The sequence below is a fragment of the Suricata suricatta genome, chromosome 9, assembly GCF_006229205.1.
Source record: "Suricata suricatta isolate VVHF042 chromosome 9, meerkat_22Aug2017_6uvM2_HiC, whole genome shotgun sequence".
Classification (NCBI taxonomy): Eukaryota; Metazoa; Chordata; class Mammalia; order Carnivora; family Herpestidae; genus Suricata; species Suricata suricatta.
Window position 1 is genome coordinate 68,753,021 of NC_043708.1, and position 12,199 is coordinate 68,765,219.

General features: G+C 44.4%; 1 protein-coding gene across 1 annotated transcript in view; it reads left to right on the top strand.

Moving 5' to 3' along the window:
• Positions 1–12,199, top strand: part of STXBP6 (syntaxin binding protein 6) — a 246,061-nt gene that overhangs the window by 190,082 nt on the left and 43,780 nt on the right. Inside the window, exons 3-4 of the mRNA XM_029951902.1 lie at positions 1,608–1,738; positions 2,672–2,837. Coding sequence (XP_029807762.1) covers positions 1,608–1,738; positions 2,672–2,837 — 297 coding nt within the window. The remainder of the gene's footprint in view (positions 1–1,607; positions 1,739–2,671; positions 2,838–12,199) is intronic.

Genomic DNA, 12,199 nt, shown 5'->3' on the forward strand with positions numbered 1-12,199 from the left:
TGTGGCCAGAAGACTCTAAAATTTCCTCTGACCACGGGTGTTCAGGGGATGATGGCTTTTTAACCACGAAAGTAAATGTAATTGGTATGAAACGTTCAGAAGCTTTTAGCCAAATATAACTGAAATAATGGGCAATAAACCTAACATCATCTGAAATTATTTTTTTAAATGTTTGCTAAATTCTGGTTTGGAGCAAAGGGAAAAGATTGTACTGAGCTCATAAAAAAACAGGTCTTCAGTCCTGGAACGATGCAGTTCTCACCAGACCTAAAGGCACGATGCCCACGTTTCATTCCCCCCTTGGTCCCTGGGTTTTACTTTACTGACCCCAGACACTGCCAGAGCGCTGAACTCCGTGCATGGAGGAGGTGCTCCCACCAGCAGCCATGACCAGAGCGGGTGCTTGCTGGCCTTCATCCCCAGGGATTCTTTTTGCCATCTGATGAGCATCTGCAGAGTTATATGGTAATATAGGATCTGTAGGGCCATTTGAAACAAAGAAAGAATGTGCCACTGCCGCACAGTCCACAGTCGTCTTAGGATTGCATTTGTTACAAGTAGTACTTTCCCCTTTTCCTAGTGCCCCGAATGGCATCGGTCCTGTTAAATTCTACAACTTGTACAGCCAGGCCTCGGGAGGAGCTTGTACAAAAGCCCTTTTGTAACACTTCGTGACGTCCCCACCCTTGAGGCTCTAAGTCACAAAGTAAGCAGATGTAGAAATATCCAGAGTGACTCTCTCTTAGCGGCTGGCGCTTGACCTCTGTCTGGGAGGTGACACTGTCCATCCTCAGCATCGAAGGGACAGGGAAGAACTGACTAAGGCTGGGAGGGAACTCTCTTGGTCCCGCACCTGTGGAGACCTCAGGAATGTGGGGCAGGCTGGTATGTGAATGCCAAATACAGGCATAAGGAGATGCAAGCTAGATTCAAACTGGACAATATTTTAAAGCCAAATAATATTTTTAAAATATTCTCTCTCTTACCATGGAAGCCCACTATATTTACATTCAGGTATCACGTTAGATATATACATTGCAGTTTCCTAGGGGAGCCAGTAACATCCACGTCGTTTAAAAGACAGCCTTTCCCAGTGACCTCTACCCTGTATGCTCCTTTCCGTCATCATGCTCTCGCAGCCTCCACTAAAAGCGCCTGGTGTTTCCTGGTTGAGGCGTGTTCAGTGTGAATGAATGAAGATAGAAATGAAGCAGCCCTTAAAGTTATCAGTATTTTGTAATTGTTTGAGAGTGGAGAGTAGAACTTCTATTTCTTTTGAGTTCACTCCTTATCAAAGGCATATGTATTCAAGGGCTCCTGGGTGGCTGTCAGTTGAGTGTCTGACTTTCGATTTCAGCTCAGGTCATGAACCCAGGGCTGTGGGACTGAGCCTCACATCGGGCTCTGTGCTGAGCACGGAGCCTGCTTGAGATTCTCTCTCTCCCTCTGCCCCTCTCCTGCCTTGGTCTCTCTTTAAAAAACAAAAAAAAAAGCACACGTATTCATATTCTGTGTGTGTCTGTGTGGGGGGGCGGTGTACATGTAAGTCTACGATGGAAACGAACCAGCCTGCACACCCACTAATCTGAGTGGTCTTTTCTTGGCAGTGACAAACAAGAAACCCACGCAGGCGTCCATCACGAAGGTCAAACAGTTTGAAGGCTCCACGTCGTTCGTGCGGAGGTCACAGTGGATGCTTGAGCAGCTTCGCCAGGTTAATGGCATCGATCCTAATCGGGTGAGTGAATGTCGAGCCTGAGCAAAGGTGTTCTCTTCACACGGTGACTCTCTCACTGATCTTGGCAGTGGTGGTTGGTTGTCTGAGTCCTCTTTGACGAAGCTATGTCTCTAGTTCAGTTATGTGGCTAAGACTTTCTGAGTTCTCTGTCCTTATGGGGAACTCTGTGTCTTTTCGTCGTGTTTGATGCAGAAACGTAAGGGGATGCACACTGAAGAAATGCTGGCTCCTGGGGCAGGTTTATCAGCCAAGTGCAAAGAGCAGAGTTCAGATATCCTGTCCGCGGTTGCCAACATGAAAAACCCATGTTTATCAAGGCTTCATTATCTCTTGATACCACCTGTGATGAGATTTGTTGGCCAAACAAACAAATAGATGGCACCTTTCACATCATGTATTAGGATTCTGTTGGATTTAATAGGAGAAACATTTTAAGGTAGAGTTATTTATTTAAGTACTTTCCCTTTTGTTCACACACACTCTACAAAACCTCAATAATGAGGAAAAATGAAATGTAAATTGTAACTCCCATGATTTTGGACTGGCAGTCTCCAAAATAGGAGAATCTTTTACTGACCAAAGGCTTGGGGCAGGAGGAATAGGGTTCATTGCTAAGAACATGAAGGAATCCTTTTCCAGGTCATGGGGAAGGCAGTATCTCATGTAAATTGTGCCAGGTCAGCATGGAGGAAGCTGTTGGGGCTTCTGCGAGACCAGCCTCCCAGGGACATCTATAAATACTCCAAGATTTGGGGTTTGTTTAATAAACAGAGGAAGCACACGTACTTTCTTTCCGTGGACCTGGGTGCTAATAAAGATGAGCCCCGTGATTCAGACCAAAGCTTCAGCCTTTGTGAGTCTTTTGTCAGGGGCAGGCTGCAAGGAGCAGCGTTTATAGATGGAGATCAGTACTTACTCCCCTGTCTGTTCCAGGATTCTGCAGAATTTGATCTGTTGTTCGAAAATGCATTTGACCAGTGGGTAGCCAGCACAGCTTCAGAAAAGTGCACCTTCTTCCAGATCCTCCACCACACCTGCCAGAGGTACCTCACGGACAGGAAGCCGGAGTTTATTAACTGCCAGTCCAAAATCATGGGAGGTAAGTGGGCATGTGTGTGGCTTTGGGCCCCCTGTTTCCTTGGACTCGCTTTCACATAAAAAGGTAGGTGTTGGCAGCGTAATTAAAGACAAAAGAAGAATCAAGATACTCAGAGCTAGACAGCATTAGAACCATTCTAGAGAGTTCATCGTATGCTAAATCTAGACACAGTGGTACATCTTCACTCTTAACCAAAAGCTGGCCTTTTTGGAAGACTTAGCCACTTAGCTAAGATTATTTATACTATGAGAACAAACCTGTCCCTTCATTAGGAAAACCTTTCGGTTGTGGGTTCTTGACTACCATTTCTATAAACTCATCATAGAGCACTGTTTTCTAGGCTGCTTTTTCCTATTATTTCTCAAGGTCTTTTACAAATATGAACATGTAGATTCTTAGAGATGCAGTGCCTTTCTTTCCCATAGCAGCTCATCTTCCGTTTCTTCCTCGAATGGCTTTTCCAAACGGAGTCAGGCGAAGGGGTGAGTACCGGTGTTGGCAGCTTAATAAGAAACATTTAGAAGGCGCTTAACACATTTCCTTTAGGTGGCATTGCTTTTTAGGGAACTGAAACTGTGCTAAAAATATTTTCAAAAAGCCTTGCCAGTCACTCTGCGAGCTGAGGAAGAGCGTTTCTACCCTTGCTCTCTTCAGTGACCTGTTCTCTGGTTTTGAAGAAAAAAGTTTTTTGTGCCCCAATTTTATCTTAATCAAATGTCAAATGAAGGTCACGTTATAGACATTACGTCCTTCTCCTCGAGCTGTACCTATCTTCCATATGAACATGGCACAGAACCCATTACTCTGCCCACACGCCTGATGTGTACACACTGTCGCTTTGCCCTTAGCCTGCCAGATGTCGTGGGCAGTGATCTCAGACAGTAAGTTGGTCACATCCTAAGAACCTCGAAGGGCCTTTCTTAGGCGCTCGTGCAGTATTTTCTTATAGCTTCTCCGTTTAGTCCTAGAAAAATATCAGAGGTGATGGGTCGTGCCTGTTTTCTTCAAAGTGGCTGCATCCTGTGTACAGAAGTAAAAACCGTGAGATGTAGATGTTGAAAGAGAACATGTGACACTGACCTCTTACTGTGTAGAAAGTAGAAGGAGGTACCGCTTGCTCTCATGTCTGGGCCACCAATACTCTTCACGTGAATCCACTCGCAAAGCCCAGATTTAACCGACGTGGCAGGTCAGAGCGCCTGGTTCATGGCCACAGATGACTGAGTTTTTCAGTGACTGGAGAATTGACCAGGAAATCCCAGCTTTCCCTCATTCTTTATTGGGTAGGATTTTCTCTGCTCCCCTAGAATCGGATTGTTTTCTTGATGTCAAGCTCCTACTAGGAAGCATGTTTCCATCGGTGGCCATACGGTCAGTAGGTGCCTGGATGGCACTTGAGCAGAGTCTCCTCTGAAAATAATGTGACATTATCAATTTGACATTTCTGTTGTCCTTGGAGATAGACTCCCCTCACACACTCCATTTCTGCTTGTTCCATCCTGAGAGCAGAGTGGCAGAAGCAGAAGCAGTGCCATGGAAGTGCCACATTTCCTCAGAAGGGAACTGTGAGGCCGCAGCAGGAGGACCTCGGCTGCACTCCCTCCGCTGTCCTTGCAAGAGGAACGACTCCTGTGCTTCCTGCTAAAGTTGAGGGCAGATCTTCTCACTAGGCATTCCCTTGTCTCTGTTGCCTCTGAGGCTCTCATTTCTTCTCTCAGAACAATGCCTTTCATGCACGCGTTCTGTCATCCACTCATCCACTCCTGGTTCATCAGCCAACTACACAAGTAAGCACTAAGTACCTGTTATGTGCTGGCCACTGTGTTCCATCCTAGATATAGAAAATCCTTTAATTCCTTAATAGCCCCACTTCACCCCCCATATTTCAGACCGGCAGGTCCCTAACAGCCTTTCTGTATGCCCTTCGTTACCTTCTTGAACGTCCTCAGACTTTCTGACGCAGTCCCGCTCAGCCACTTCCGTCAGTCATTGCCCAGCCCTTCAGAGGTCTTCCAGGGCCCTGTGAACCCCAAAGGACACGCGGTTGAGATAGGAATCCATATACCCAATGTTAAAGTGTGTGTTGGATAAAGCAGCAGATTGATTTTCTCTAGTAAGAGGAAGACGAAGTGAATGAGACTGAGTGCAGAACTGGCTCTGCCTTTTGTGACCGCAGGTGTGAGTCTCGTCTTTGACTTCACTTTTCGCGGCGTGACATGCAGAGAGGTTGGATTAGATATCTCCAATCCACCTCAGTTTTAATATTTTAAGAATCAAAAATGTTTAAGTTATAGCTTTATTGTGTAGATTAATCGCTTCTTAATTACAAGTCAAATAAAAAACTTGGCACAGTTAAATATTGACCACTCTGAGATTTCCAAGGAAGGGAAAGAGTTTGAATTAAGCACATTGTATTTTGTTGGCAGCACATGAGTCCTTCGTGAGTGCACCTCATCTTATTTAAACAGTTGCTTATCCCTGGCAACAGTTGTACCAACACACCCTAATTAATTAGCATAACAATTAGTTTTCCTTTCTGCCACTTACCACAATTCAGACTTTCATTACAACATTCTGACCCCTTTAACTTTGGGGATACCTACCCTATCTTCAGCTGATGAGATCTCTTTCAAATTTCACAGTATCCTATGGTCCATCCTCACCATATGGGCTACACATCCTAGAAACAGTTGTTATCTGAACTGTGAGATGTCATAGATTTTGTAATTTTAAAGAACTAATATCAACATTGGTATGCTGCCCTACACCAGATTCTTTACATATGTTATCATTCAGCCTTTACAGTAGCCTTTGGGAATCTAATTTATTATCTCCACTTTACAAAGAAGGAAATAGAATCAGAGAGATCCTTAAATAGCTTGCCAAGGGTCATGTAGCTAGTAAGTGGCAGAGGTGAGATTCAAACACAGGCCCTCTCTAGTCTAAAGGCATCTTCCTCAGGGCCACTGAGTGCCATACTCCAGGGGACAGTGACATTGTTTTTCTATGAATGGTGCCCCTGAAGTTATGCAGAAATTTGGCAAAAATATTTACCCAGCACATCCTGAGGTTTTAATGAAGGGAGGTAAGGGGAGAGGGCCAGAGATTAAAGATACTTTTAACTTTATTCCTGGTCATATTGTTGGTATGTAATTAAGATGGTAAGTCTAAAGCTCCACCCCCACCCTACCGCCCGCCCTTGGTCCTAAGAATGATGGAATAATCAGGGACCTTTAAAACCACCTTGCTCTTTGGTTGTTTGTGGTTTTGTTTTTCTTCATCTGATATTATCCATGTTTCAACGTATTAAAGAGATGAACTATTTTGGTGCTGGGAAGATGCTGGAGCCCTGGCCACTCCCTGGACCTCTCAGGTGCTCTGCTTCTGCCCCAATCCTGTCATTAGGAAAACTAAGGCCCGATGATTTTGAATCACATTACCATGATCCCAGTACTGGAAGCAAGTCTGCCTGACTCCCACTGAACCACACTTTTCTTTAAGACCAGTTCCGACAGGATCATCATTTTAAATATCTACAATTCCATGCAGTTCTTCTCTTATACTTATTGATGGTATATACCCCCATATGACCATGTTTTTCTCTTTCCCTCGGGGAAAATCAGTTACACAGAGATGGATTCTTTGATATGCTTGGAATTCTGTCCTGCAAATATGATATTCCATCTCCAGGGGACAGACTGGGGAGCTTTGATCTTCTGATGCTGGTTCCAGAACCCAGGAGACACATGTACAGTCTGTAGGGCTGAGCGAAGGCCCTCATAAACGGAAAGAGGGCAGGACGCTCTAAGAACGTGTAAAGAGGGGAAGGGTTGGTTTCTTCTCTTGCCTCAGTCAGTATCTTGGCAGCCATCTTCTCTTCCCTGGAATAGGAAGACCTAGAAGCTGGAACCAAGTCCTCCAGGCTTGGTCACTCCTAACTCCCACTCTTCCTCTCATTTAATTCATTAAAGGTCAATCACCTTTCAGAAGTATAAAGCCTTTCATTCAGTTGTTGGGCCCCTAAGCTACCAAGCAACCTAGATTTAACCAGACTGACGGCAGAGGCATGAAGCCAGTCTTTCTCCCCAAAATATGACATGGCCTCATGCGTGACAGGGGCCCCAAAAGTGAACCTCAGGTTCACTTCTGAGATGGTAGGGTTTTTTCTCTCTCTTTTTATTGTAAGCAGAGATGATACACTGTTAAATGTGTGGTAACGCATCTGCACTTCAAAGGTGCCTCCAAGGTGTTAATCATATGTGTAGAACTTTAGATTCCAGAGGAGAGACTTGCTTTCAACTAATTCATTTCAAAGAAACATGGTCTGGCCCCCAAATAGTAGTATCAGTGTAGACAATGGGCATGTCCTATTGAGTCAAGGTCTCAAGGGGAACTTCTGTTGTATTGCTTTCTTTACTTTTCTTCATAAAATGTAAGCAAAATGCACGTGGCCCTCCGTTGCTCTTTTACTTATCCCGACCTTTTGTAATGATTCCTGTCAGCCTATTGTTCTTATGCCTAATGCTGTGGACTCTGGAAATCTTTAGTGGTATTGACAACTTCTGTGTTAGAACCACAATACAGGTTCTTTGCACACCTGTTCTCTTCTTCAGTAAGTGTTATAAATTACTTGCTAAGGAAAAAAATGATTTATTCCTCAAGGCAAGCTTCTCTACAAACTGAAGCATGTCCTGGCATTTTCTTGACCTCAGCCCACACATCTTCGGGTAACTCCTCCTCTTTCACCTGTTTTGTACGGATCCTCCTTCAGTGGACCTCCTCTGATGATTGCAGCCAAGTTGTGCACAGGTCCTCATTGGTTTCGCAAGCTTTCACTCAGCACCGTCTGTCAGGCACTGAGCTAGCTGGAGAGACCCAGCAACGAAGTAGATACCTTTGCTGACTTTGCTACAGTTCTGGGGAGACAAAGGTGTAAACAGGTAATAAACAATTCAGTAACACCAAGGTGATTGCTGAGCTGCCTTTTATTTTATTTTTTTTTTAACTTTTAACATTTATTTATTTTTGAGAGACAGAGACAGATCATGAGCAGGGGAGGGGTAGAGAGAGAAGATACAGAACTGGAAGCAGGCTCCAGGCTCTAAGCTAGCTGTCAGCACAGAGCCTGACGCGGGGCTCGAACCCACGAACTGTGAGATCATGACCAGGGCCGAAGTCGGATGCTCAACCGACGGAGCCACCCAGGCGCCCCATGAGCTGCCTTTTAAAGGATGGGTAGCAGTTGCCAGACAGACAGGGGCAGGGCGAAACAAGCTCTCTCTTATGGCAACAGCTAATCCAAAGAGTTTCATTCCAACATTGGCTATATTCAGATTTTGGAATGTGGATTGTTTTTCCACAAAGCAGCCTATTTTGAAATGCCGTATATTTTCGTCATCACCAAAGGATATTTCTTAAGTGTTGCCTTTCCATGCACAGCCTTTGAAAGGATGGTATCAAGCCCAGACTTCTGAGCTCTATTAGAATTCCAGAGATGCAGATGTCTCTGTTGTCTCCTTCATAGCAGGCTGGCCCTCATTTCCCCTGCTGATTGGTATGCTAAAGGAGGAACCTAATGGCTTTACACAGGATTCCCCTGGGATGGAATAGACTCTCAGAGTTTGAAATGGAAGCATCATACTTTTCTTCCAAATACTGCAAGGTCATCCCTGGGTGAAGCGTGTGAATATTTCACCTTACAGGTGCTCTAGGCATGGGCATACTTAAGGTGGGGTAACAAATAACTTCTAAAAAGAGTGCATGTATACATCCTAATGGGGTTCTAATGGAGAAAAAGGGATCAGTACGGTCATTCTCTCTCTTTTTTAATTTATTTATTTAAAGAGAGAGTGAGTATGAGTGGACAGAGAGAGAGAGAGAGGGAGACCGAGAGGGAATCTCAAGCAGGCTCTGCATTGTCAGCGCAGAGCCTGACGTGGAGCTCAAACTCACAAAACCATGAGATTATGACCTGAGCCGAAATCAAGAGCTAGACGCTTAACCAACTGAGCCCCCTGGGTGCCCCAATATGCTTATTCTTAATGCCAATATACTAATACACTACTTTAGGGGAATCTGTAACATTTGCCAGAATTCTTATATTTCTTCTCTGTGTTGGACTGTTTTCTGTCCATGAATAATGGATTTATGAAATGTGAACCTCACACTCCTACACATGCTCCAGCCAGGGCTACATTACAATGAATCGTTTCTTTCTCAAGGCGAAATTCATGTGTACTTTTCCCCACTGCTTGAACCTTAATATGCTGGGGGACGCACACACGTACACATACACATTAGAGACTATAATTCATGTACCACCTTATAGTGTGTTACAACCACCATATTGCTGCTTGATGCCAACACCTGGATGTGGAACAGAAGAGACAGCCAGGCTGCTCAGTGACCCACTGTTGTGACAGCCATACAGTGTTCCTTATAGTTCTTTAAATCAACAGGAATCCCTGTCAGAGTTCCTTCGGTGACTTTGTCCCTGTTGAAGAAACACAAAATAACAAACTTCACTTCTCTGCTTGGCTCAGACCAGGAAAATGATTTAGAAGGGGCATGCCCAGGATCCCACAGCTAATCAGGGATGGAGCTAGTGCCTTAGTCAGGGCCTGTCCCTCATTCCTCATCTGTTCAATGCAAGCCATTGACTTTCAAGTTACTTAATAAGCACATCTTCTTTTCCTTACATTGATTCAGCTAAGTAGAAGACGAGATAGTGCTGATTAAACAAGATATTTATGAGGATCAAATTTAAAATTCTGTTTGAAAGTTCTCTGTAAATGACTGTTAATTATATCAACCCTATGCACACAGATTTATCATCCAGTCTTCCATTACTCCATCCTCTTCATTTTCCTAGACATCATGGTATTTCATTAAGGACTTGACCTGGCCCGCAGGTCCGTCAACGCAGGTCCTGAGGGAGGGAGTGAGAATTGGGGGGCAGAGGACACAGAGAATGGAGGCAAGACAAAGTTTCTGATCAAGCCTCAGTTTATTGATAAAACACAAGCATCTTATAAAGAGCAGAAAGCACAGGTCAGTTGCTAAGAAACAGGGTCACGTGAAGGGGCTAGGGTAAAGAAAAAACAAAAGCTGCAGTTTTAGCACAGCATGAGGAGCCGATAAGAAAGCCCAGCCAAGCTGTCTCTGGCCTTGAGCTGGGAGTTGTAACACGGTCCAGCCCTGCAGGTGGCTGATCTTAGGTCAGGGCACACATCTCTTCCCCTGGCAGCTCTTTCTGGCAGCTCTCCACAAGGACTCAGCTTATAGAAACTTTTTTGGAGAGAATAAGAAACTAAGAATAGTAACAACAAAAAAAGAGAAATGTATCAATAAAAATCGCAGTACAAATATTAAAAAAAATTTTTTTTAACATTTATTTATTGTTGAGAGACAGAGCATGAGCATGAGCAGGGGAAGGACAGAGAGAGAGAGAGGGAGACACAGAATCTGCAGCAGGCTCCAGGCTCCGAGCTGTCAGCATAGAGCACAATGCGGGGCTCAAACCCACAAACCACGAGATCATGACCTGAGCCGAAGTCAGACACTTAACTGGCTGAGCCACCCAGACGCCCCAACCGTAGAAATTTAAATTATACAGTGGGGAGAGCCCAGATAGGGTTTTTTGTTCATTTGGTTCTTGGGATCCTTCACTGTAACTACTGCGTCAAACAAGTTAGATGTTCATGGTGCTACATGAATCACAGACATAACCATCTGGCATTGGCCAAGCACCATTAGGAGCAGGACATTCTAGCAGAAGCTCTCAGAGGTTTCTGGATCTGAATCATTGATGTATTTATTGTTTCAAGTTAGAGCAACATTGCCAGTTATTATGTTGGGGGATTTACATGCTTTCTCCTATTTTCTGAGTGGGTCATTCAACCTCATCTTGTTCCCAGGAAGTAAATCAAAAGCGAATGCTTTTGTTTTAAGTGAGAACATTGAAGTAAAAAAGGACTCCTTCCTTAAGTTCCGTGCAATTCTGTGCATGATGTTACAAATGACTAGTAACTAAAGAAAAACTAAAGAAACTAAAAACCAAAGAAACTGGGTCACAGATGTGATTTTCTTGTTTTTTATCACTCTTTGGCTGTAAGCTACACTGATGCACATGGTGAACCAGCTAGCGGGCTGTGGTCAGTCGTCCTGAGCCAGGAGTGACTTCATGCATTACATGCTTTTGAATCATGCATCTCCATCAAAAGCTTGAACCAAACCAAGGGTGCATATGGTTACTTCCAAGGTCTCATTTACTGGCTTGACAAGGATCGTGAACATATTTTGTCAATCCCATGATTAAATAACCTGCAGTGGACGAGAGCCTTTTCCTACTTTCAGAATCAACCAGAGATCGTGTCTATACAACTTGGTACAGTGATGTAGTGATACAGAGCAGACTCCGTTCACTTATCCCTGTCTTTGGCGGCATCACGCATGAGCTCTGCAGCCTACCCTAAGCTACATAACTTAACACACAACCGCACTATGCTCTTCTGCATCGTGGAGAGTAACATAGACCTTGAAGGAATGGTGTAAGGATTAAGAGTGAATTCTAAAATATCCAATCAAACGGGGTTTTTGCAAAGTGCCAGGACACATCTGAATATTCTATGGAAAAAAAAAAAACCCTTAGAAATTATAATTTGTGGCCAACGTGGGCAACGTTGCCGTACAATGTATTCTCTGGTTTGGAAGAAACAGCCTAGACGACAGAGAGAGGAAGCGCAGGACTCCTCTCCATCTGGCCTGCGCCAATGGCCATTCAGAAGTGGTCACTGTCCTAGTAGAGAGGAAATGCCATCTTAACCTCTGTGATAATGAAAACAGGACAGCTCTAATGAAGGCTGTATAGTGTGCGGATGAGAAAAGTATAAGTGTCCTGCTGGAACACGGTGCCAATCCAGATCTCAAGGACAGCAGTGGCAGCACGGCTCTCCACTGTGCTCTCTCTGGTGAGAATATATCAACAGCAGCTTCTCTGCTATTGAAGCCAGAAATAAAGCTGGCCTCATACCACTTCACTTTGCAGAAAATGAGAACAATGAGAAGATGGTGGAATTTTTAGCAGAAAAGAAAGTAGCTGTATATAAAGTTCATAAGATTAACAGGAAGCAAGAACCAGGTTTGGGGATCAGATGTTCCTGAGCTTGCATCCTGGCCTCACAAACTCTCCGCTGTGGGACAAGTCACTCAACCTCTCTGAGGCCCGATGGCTCAGGCTTTGGATCCAGACTGCTTGGATTTCAACTCTGATTCTGCAAAGTGCAAAAGGGCATGGCTTTGGGGAGAGGACGGAGTACACAGCAGCGACCTGGAGACAGAGGCATGGAAATAAACTTCTTCCT